The following is a 9,851-nucleotide window of genomic DNA, read 5'->3' on the forward strand; positions in this document are numbered from 1 at the left end:
GGGAGTTTTTGGTGGTGTTGAATTTTACGCTTTGCTGAAAGTGTTGGAACGTATCAAAACAAAGGCTAATCAATTAGTTTGGCAGGCAAATAAAGGACGTAAACCCACCATTTTTTTTACTGACCGTTAGAACAAATTGTAGCGCGTACAGTGACCGCCAGAAAAGAGGCAATGGATGAGAAAGGGCGATCTTAACCCGTAAAATGAGCTTCCATTGTGCTATGATCACAGTTTGATTGTTCTTTTGAAACTCACTGTAACGCGTAAGCACACAAATAAACATAAACATACAGCACACTCAACACTTATCTCGTATAATTCCTGCTTTGTGCTGTGTGCAATTTGTTTGCAATGTGCTTATCCCAGCTTATCCGTTCCTTTGCAAATGCACAACTATACCGCCCAGGACTGTAGCCCAAAGCCTCATAAGCTGCCTTCTTCTTCCATCAAAGAGCTTGCTTCAAGTTGAGGCTAAGCAGCCTCCCGATCAAGGGTATTGAATAACATTAATACTAAAACCTCCTAATCCTTTTACCGACCTACCAGACGTACTCGTGGGTGGCATTGCATGTCGGGCTCAGACGCCCGAGCCCGTGTGTGTGTGTGTGTGAACGCCGTGCTTCAATATTAGGGCAGGTCCCTGGGTGCTCTGTGCAATAAATTCTCCCGTTAAAAGGACCTGTCCCAATAGGCAGCGAAAGAGCAGATCAGATTTGCAGACCCAACACACCTAAGAGGAAGGGAAAAAAATACTTCAATGGTGGCGCCAGACTAACGAACTGTGTGGGGAGGAGCTTTGAAAGATTTTCCATCGAAAGGCGTTTTATTGGATTTTAATTTTTGGTAGCGTGTTTTTTTTTCCTTTCTTCTCCTTTCGGGACACATTTTGCCACCGAGTCCGTTTATCATTCTGTCGCTAGATCTCCGCCCGGTAGGACGGCAATATCAACAAACAACACACGCCCAACATGCCTGCGGCTGACTCTTCCAGGCCCAATGCTGCCTCACCTAGCAGTTGCTAGAGGCAACCATAAATAAATGCTACCATTGCTGTCACCGCCGTTCTATCCTTCCGCAAGCACCAGACACCAGCGTAACACATCTTAAGGCTTTTGGTCCCTTTTTCCGAGGACGAGTATGTACGAAGCTACAGTTCACCTGTTCCGCTCACGAGGGTCCTTGTTTTCCGTTCGGTCTGTGGAATTTTTCGCAAGTTCGCTGACCGACTGCGGAACGATCGTTGGGCGATCGCCAACGGCGTACCATGACAGACAGGACAATGCCGTCGTCGAGGGCGCGAGAGACCTCCTGCACGCTGTCAAAACTGCACGCTCGAGACATAAACATTGGCTGGGGAAAATGTTATGCACCCCCATACTCCACTTTCGGTCGAGCTGTGCCACTGACAGGGGCTCGGAAATCGATAATCATAAAATTATAATCCTCTCAGAGCGTATCAATATCAAAGTATCACCAGTTTGAGGGCAACGGGTGCTACCACGGCGCTGTCCACCAGTTTTGCTGTCCCATTTGTCTCGACCCTTCCGATTCGTTGGACAGGTTCCGGTTCGCTGTGCACGAGCCGGCCTTAAAGCGAAGGGAATTTTGATTTGCCGCACCAGATACAACGACAAAAGGTAGCACAAACCCGGGTGCCGTCAACCAGCACGTGCGGGGTTTTGCATTTTTGCGCACGGTCTAATCCACCTGCCCATTTTTTGTCGCTTTTGCTTTGTGAGGATCGAGATCTACGGAGTGCGTGTATACGTGTGTTTGGTTGTGTGTGGCAATGGACCCGGTTCGGGCAGATCAAAAGGAAAAGGGAAAGAGTGTACGAAAACATTACTTGTCCTAGCAAAAATAGGCCACTCGTCGGGTTAGGACTCGGCGGTCCCAAAAGGACCCAATATCATAATCCTTTCTACTGAACCGAATGCACGTTCTCAAAGTAGAGGGCAGAAATGCAGGACATTCCGATTAATCTTACACGGTTCGGCATTGGGACAGGAAATTGGTTGACTGGTATTTAATTTCCGCACGGCTTCAGCACGCCCTATCTACGATCAGCAAATATTGGAAGCCATATCCGCCAACTCAGCCCGAACGGCATCCTGGAACGCCTTCTCATCAAGTAGCTCCCCGCGTTTTTTTTTGAGGGGCAAGATCCAAATTATGTTTCCTTTTTTGCAGTCTTTAAAAAGTCTCAGGGTCAAAGTGGAAGTATCTTGTGGCCCGTTTCGTGAGAACGTTACCTTCCACTCCGAGAAGAGGCTGATCCTGATCCTCCAAAAATCCCCATTTTCATACCGAAACGTGCTCTCGCTCGGATAAAGCACGGAAGCTGATGAAATCTCAGCAGCTTCCTCGTGGGAACTGAACGAATTATTAAACGCAGAGGCTGGATGCTGGAAAAAGTACACAAACGCAACACAAGCTAGCCCCGATGCGATCAACCCTTGACCCTCCGGGCGCATCAGTGCGGGCGAGCTTCCATTCCTGACGGCGGTGCCTTCGGGGCATCCGATGATGACTTCTGCGCAGTGGCAGGCAACAGTCGAAGCCGATGATTGGTGCAGCAAGGGGACGGCACGCGTTCGTGTTTGAGGGTTGTTTTTGTGGGAAGCGAGCACAAAACCCACGGATGGATTGGATGGATGGAAAGATGGAAGAAGCAGCGGTAAAGCAACATCGAGAAGGACCAGCAGCTTCAGCAGCACGTACAGTAGAAAAAAAAGCTTACAATCGCGGTTCGCTTCGTTTGCACCTCGGGGCCCGGATCCGAACCCGAAGAAGAGCCCGACGAACGAGAGAAGCCTCGCACTCGGAGCGGTATAAAAAGGCACCATAGGTTGGACGAGTCAGATCAGTTCTTGAACGTCAGTCCTTCTTCACGGCAGCAAAGCGAAAAGCGATAGTGAAACCAGCGTTACACCATGAGTGCGGCAGACGTGTTCAGCTACCAGCACAGCTTTCCATCGTACTACGGTCAACAGTTTGGTTTGGGAAGTGCCGGATCGTCGTTCGAGCAAAACAGACTGAACAGTTACTACAATGGCTACAGTGGCTATCCGGCACCGAGCGGCAACAGTACCGAGTCTTTCGAGCCGGTGACAAGCAGTGACTGCTTCCTGCAGCAACAACAACTCTTTTCCATCTGCACTGACACCAGCAGTAGTGGCAAGGGAAGTCCGCTAGCACTGGCCGACCCTCAGAGTCTGCAACTACTGCAAAGCCTAACGTCCGATGATAGCAGCGGCAGTAGTTGTAGCAGTAGCAGTAGTAGTGCCGGTTCGGAATGTGACATCCCTGTGACGGTTGCGGTTGCCCCAGCAAAGAGCAAGTCCAAGCGGGGCAGCGGTGTGCCGACGGTTGTGCGGAAGAAGCGTCGTCTGGCGGCCAATGCACGCGAACGGAAACGCATGAAGGGGCTGAACGAGGCGTTCGATCGATTGCGCCAGTATCTGCCGTCGTTGGGAAATGATCGGCAGCTGTCCAAGCACGAAACACTACAAATGGCGCAATCTTACATCAGTGCGCTGGCGGAACTATTGGATTAGAGCCGTTTGCAGTTGGAACGATCGCAGCTGCTCCAGAGTGTGTTTTTGCCCATCTGAAGGATGCAATAGTTAATTTATTTATGTTTATTTATGATTCGCGTTAAGGATGAGAATGTACATAGAGAGAAGCTGTTTAATTGTTAAATACATTAATGGAAAATGTGAAACTGAATAATGTTTTTGTTTGTGATTGTATAGGGTTTATCACGAAAGAAATGTAAACTATTCAAAATTGATCACTTAGTATAATAGTAGACTTTAAGCACCTTATATTTGGCCTTTTAAGTATTCTTCTTGTTCTTTTGGCCCAACAATCGTTGTCGGTCAAGGTCTGCCTGTACCACTTGTGGGCTTTGCTTTCAGTGACTAATTGATTTCCCCCCATAGCAGGATAGTCACAGTCCTACTGTATGGCAGCACGATCCATTTGGGTTTTGAACCCATGACGGGCATGTTGTTAAGTCGTACGAGTTGACGACTGTACCACGAGACCGGTCTTTTAAATACCACAGCAAATTACTGTAGCATTTAGTACAGTAATTCGCAAATTCGACATTTCAATGTGTATTTATCCTACGGAGTGCTAAAAATATTTTCTAGAACCGTTTAAAATAGATAATATCTAAAAAGGTGATGAACCAAACAATATGTTTATTCAAATCATAGTAAAAATCGCTTATATTTGGAGGAATTGTTTAGATTACAAATTGCGTTCAATCTGAGGACAAACAAGTAGTCACATCGAAAACTAAGTTGCTGTAAAGATCGAATGGGGTTCGATTCTCATTTAAAACGAATGCCTGATGACTCAGTATGCGCAATATTGTTGACTCAAGGATGCAATATTGTATTTTTTTCTCATCATTAATGCTGAAACTTCTACAGAGTCTAGTAACCACATTGTCGTCATGGCTTCGAGATTCGTTAGTATCTGAGCGCTCCAGTACCTTAGCCCTGCATGAGGCCTTTGCATGAGGCGTATGAGAAGAACTTATGTAGACATTACAACAAAAAACTACAAAATGCAGTACAGCTACTTTATATCAGTCACCGTCCGACATCTTCTACCTAGAATATCCTTATTCCAACATCCAACTCTATTGTCCGTAACAACCGTAACATAGCAAAACACCGATCGTGGACGGCATCCTTCAAGATCGTTAAAGTCCTCGGAAGCACGCAAGGTGCCAAAACGATACTTCATTCTGCCGAAAATGATGGGTTTTCGGTACATGTACGTCACATGCACACAAAAGGAAAGGAAAAACGGCAACCCATCCCCGGCCTCAAGCACGTGGGTGTGATGCGTCTGTGGGCAGATTTTAACAAAACAAACATCACGTAACGTATGGCCCTTTGCCCGATCCCGACAGATGCCTCCGTCGAAAAAAAAGGTACAAAGGATGGCGGGCTCGTCTCTTCTTGAGAAGCGAATCTAGCAAAGCTTTCTACGGAGCTCGGATAAGATAAGCAAGCCAGCGTTAGCAGCATCAGGTAGACTCGGAGCATGCCATACAAATTTGCCAACTGGTACACAGACGGCAAAACACTGGAACTAATGTGACGTAGCGCCGTTCGCAGATGCTTGACGCAGGGAGCCTATCTCGTCGGATTCCTATCGCCCGAGTGATAGTACGGAGCAATCAAATTTGAAGGAAAAACACGAACACCAACGCTCAACTCTGCTTTTGTCGGTATTGTGGCAAATGGTTGTTGGCGGGCACGTGTTGGCCAGGCGGTGGGTTTCGTGTAGTGATCGGACGCAGGCACGAGACAGACACTTAATTTGGAGCGTGATCGTGTTTAGCCCTGGCGTGCTCGGCGGTTTAGCGAACGAACGAACAAAATCACCGAAAATTAGTTCCATAATTTGCCGGCACGCAAAATGGGCATCATCTGAAGCGTGTGCAGGTTTGGTTGTTTTGGGGCGGTGAGGATTACTTGGAAATGCTTGCAGCGATCGTTTGGTGGGTGCCTACGGCGTGCGGTTCTTGCTTGAGGAAGGATCTTGAGTGGGGCGGTGATGGTTGAATTGAAGAAATTGGAGGAGTTTTGTTCCCCTCCAAGCTTGCAGCGCAATAGAACTCCGGTCCGGAAGTGACCGTCAAAGGAAGGCAAGGAAGAAACAGGAACCGTTTGCTCCTCTGTTTTTCATCTCATCTTCCCCTTTTGATCCTTCCACCGTCAAACTGGAAGAAACCACCGACAGCATAAGGCGTCACTTGTTCATCGGTTTTTGGGGTGTCCGTGTAGTGTTGCCTGCCACATCCGAAATGGCAACATATGTTGCCCTTCAGATCCTTTGGGTGATGAATTTTCCTACAATTTTTTTGTGTGTCTTTGTATGTGTGTTACGCAGACTGTTGCTTTTGTCTGTGTGTAAAAGAAGGGGCAGATTCGGGGCAAAAGAAACCGGCGAAAAGAAAAGCGTCTCAATCCCCCCTCCCCACACTTCCTTTGCCAACGTAAGCCGTGCGCCTTCCTTTGCGCACAACAGGGCACGATCGGTTTGATCCCTTTGCTTCCTTGCACCCTGCGTGTCTGCCGTACCTTTTTGTGCGGTTAGCTGTGGCTGTGGCTTTCCAACTGACTCTCACTGGCTCGCTTAGAAAAAAGGAGCAGGAAAAATGGAATGGAAAACAACGGGAGAAACAGGGGAAAAAGTGCATATTCACTAGCATGGTTTGTGTTGGTGTGTGTGCACGATCGCCACTAGTGTGTTCACAGAGCCTTACGCATGGCTGCGTTCCCCGTAAGGCGGACGAAGTTAATTGTATTGTGTTACCGACGCGTGTGCCAGTCGCGTGGCTTGTCCAATGGAAAAAATACATGAGGATAGTGGAACAGTTTAGCATAAAAGGAGGACCTTGTCCTTGCAGGTTGTATAAAATGATATTCTGAATGTGATGAAATGTTTGGATAGTTTTAATGTATATCAGAAGTCAACCTCAATTTTTTCACATGAAGGCTGGTTGAGTGAGTTTAATAAAACATACTTATCATTTATTATTGTTAATGCTTTATCCATAACCCATATGAAATAATGACCTGAACAATGATAGCTTATAATAGCACTTAACATAAGAAAACCCTGAAAAAGCGACTGTTTAATGAATCAACTTTATGTTACCTTTCTCTACAACTACCAATCCCATCCAACTGAGTTTGTGGCTTCCTTTGCGAGAGAAAATGGAAAATCATTCCGGCATTGTGCGCGAAAACTCGGACCACCTACACTCCGTGCGCTCGTCCTGGTTAAACAAATCCCGCGAAATTTTCCACTATTTGTCAAGTGCAAACAATCATACTCGCGCACACACACACATTTGCTAGAGGGACACTACGCGTACGACCGTTGTTTGCGGGAACGCGGACTTTCCGAGCGTCCGATTGTTACGCGAGCTGAATGGGACGATTCGGCCAGCGCGTATTGACTTTCCGCAGTTGGTAGCACCGGGCCAGTGCCAGTACCACCAGTGCCTGGACCGTCCGTGATTGACGCATTAATTGGTTCAGACATTGAAGTTTGCACCCTTTGCTTCGGTTCTCGATCTCGGGGTCCGGTGAGACAGATTTGGTTTCACTTGACTTTTTGAACTCGAGGCTTGGTGTAGGGTAGAGCCAGAATGGGGTTATGTTGCGCCCAACCGGTGAAACAATTAGCGCTGGGCGATTACGTATCGAGTGAACGAGATGAAAAAAGAAAGAACGGGAGGGTAAACTACGAGCATTGCATAATACTGTCCGATGCTGTGCCGGTGGGTTCGCTTCTTGAGCAAACATGAACATTATTTATTTGCAAATTTACTTTTTTATTGTGCGCAATGTACGGCTACGGAGAGGCGAAGGATACACAAATGGGAACGGGTTCAGAATTTAACATTATGAATATAAATTTTCATGATGAGTATGGATGCCTCCCGACAAACGGTATCATGGACGGGTAAAGTGTGGAAGCCTCAAACAACTCAACGACCCCTATCGAAGGGTGAGTACGGGCTTATGTCCACTCTCGAACGTTGCACCCGCGTTGAGAGGCGGGATTGCTATCGAGTGCAAGGGAAAACAAACGGCCATTACATCCATTGCATTCCACACAATCAATCTCGTATGCATTCATCCAATGATGAAGAAAATATTACCGTTTAACTCGTTTAATGCTAATGCCTTTGTGATTCGCTTTACCTCCACTCTGAAGAGGAATTGGCAACGGACGGTTATCAGTGTCAAATAACTGTCATAATAAAGGCAGGTAGATGGTTTTGCGAGGGTCACTGTACGGTTAGTTGCACAAAAAATGGCATTGTTTTTTGCAGCAGCAAATCTCTTCCCTTAGGCCCCATTACTATAAGCTAAACATCGATCATACTGCCTCGACAACTGAGCTCCAGACGCCCGAGCATCGGCCAGTTGCGTCCAGGTTCACTTTTTAGAGTTATTTTTGGTGCCAGGACTTCTTCACGTGCTCGTGCTCGAGTTTTGAAGGCGGCAAACCTATAATTATCTAACGGCTACAACTTTGTAGCGCATTAAGCGGGAGGAATAAACAACAACAAAAAAACACACACATCCAACGTACCGTATAGTGCGTGCCGCACCGAAACACGCACCAAACACTGATCCCAAACAGGCCGACGAGGATACCCCGAGCTGGTGGAACCGTAGAGCTCTGGATAGGACTAGAAATCCAATGACCGCTTGATGCGTTGGGTTTCGCTGTTCCTGGAACTGAGAGCGGGCTACGAGTGGCTTCAGCAAATGCTATTTATTATTATTCTAAAATGGTTAAACCTTATGCCGGACCAGGTCGAATGAAGATATTAGGTTCGTAAGAAATCAATCCAACGCAACGGTGAAATAAAAAAAGGATACAGATACATTCAAATGTGCGCGTATCTCGCCGATGTCCAGTGCGTATGATTATCCCAGCGTGTGCTCATAACCACGGTGTTTGACGGGGAGAAATGGGTACGAATTGGGTGCCTCCGAACGGCGTCGTCGGATGTTTTTGTTTTCAATAATAACGCCCCCCGAACTGGCGGGCAAAACAAACAAATCTACCGATGGCGATGTTTGGTGGAGATGTTAATCCATCACACAAAGGGAAAGGATTGACAGGATTGGGCTAGGGATGTCCTACAGACAGTAGGAAACTGCTTTGGACCGACTGCAACGTGAGGCGTTGGTTAGGCATTGCCTTTCGATGAGTTGCATTAGTGCTGGGACGTGGTGGGTAGGATCGAGCGAATTGAGTTCTCGTCCTTACGGTTTGCCATGCTTGTCAGGAAGTTTAATTGGGTACAAAGGTTGCAGGAGTACGTTGGTTGTACAACCATGTGTTGCGGACGTGACTGGATGAAAATGCAGTGCAGCAGCGCTCAAAGTGTTGAAGGTGATGATTGGATTGATTGATGCGAATGGATTGGTTAAGGATGCGCTGTGGATATAAGCCAAAAGGATGCTGTGAACATGATTTTTGAGAAGTTTTTCATGTGCTTTCATTCCTGTACTTTCGATAAACGATAACATTTAAGCACAACGAAGGGACACTCCTTAAAATAATTTAAATCCGGAGGACCCTTGTCAGAAAAAAACGTAATATTTGCCATCACTAAAACAACTTCAATCTTCATCAAAGCTCATCAAAATTAAAGACTTTAATTCATTGGTTCAGCGGAAAAAACAACAAACCATTCTAATTGTTTGGGTTAATTATTACGTTCGGAACGGAATTCTTTCGCAAACATACAACCGTTCCCTCCTAGAAAACCGCGACCGAGAGCCCGCGATCGATCGAACGATCTCTGTTTGAACAGTTGATGATAGTCATTAAGTCAGCACGATCGGGCTGATCGAACTGGGTCAAAATCGATTTCCGGTTTCGGCCAAACCTTGGATGCCGAAAGGAGTACTAAATTGCTAACCATACACACACCTTCGTTTAAAGTGCCATTGTGTCATCGGCAGAAATGAAGGCTGTTTTCCTTGGAAATAGCCAAACCCTTCTATTCGTTCCTTCCTTTTCTATGTTCTGAGGGCTTTCAGTTTGAGCGTACTATCATCCCGGCGAGAAAGGATTCATCAGAAGAATAGGAAACATAATTTAATTTCTAGTTCCGAAAAATGAATTTCCTAGATCCTCCGAGGATCTGTTTTCGTGTCTTTCGGATTGTTATTTTTCGATCTCGTTTGTAGCCGTAGGTGAAATGCGAGGACGCAAACGATTTCTCGGTGTGATAACAGATGTTGGAGATGTGCACGGGTGGAAGTAGAGCAATAACGTGACAGAGAAAG

The 9,851-nt window shown here is 46.5% G+C and overlaps 1 protein-coding gene across 1 annotated transcript; it reads left to right on the plus strand.

The window, feature by feature from the left end:
- The first annotated feature begins 2,848 nt into the window (after nucleotides 1–2,848).
- Nucleotides 2,849–3,721, plus strand: LOC1281435 (protein atonal). The gene has a single exon (XM_321346.5). It carries the CDS (start codon nucleotides 2,934–2,936, stop codon nucleotides 3,555–3,557), a length of 624 nt encoding a protein of 207 aa, XP_321346.5. The 5' UTR covers nucleotides 2,849–2,933; the 3' UTR covers nucleotides 3,558–3,721.
- The last annotated feature ends 6,130 nt before the right edge of the window (nucleotides 3,722–9,851 follow it).

Source organism: Anopheles gambiae, chromosome 2 (assembly GCF_943734735.2).
Source record: "Anopheles gambiae chromosome 2, idAnoGambNW_F1_1, whole genome shotgun sequence".
Lineage (NCBI taxonomy): Eukaryota > Metazoa > Arthropoda > Insecta > Diptera > Culicidae > Anopheles > Anopheles gambiae.

Excerpts from the sequence above, each read along its gene's own strand:
- LOC1281435 (XM_321346.5), top strand. The coding sequence starts at position 2,934 with ATGAGTGCGGCAGACGTGTTCAGCTACCAGCACAGCTTTCCATCGTAC.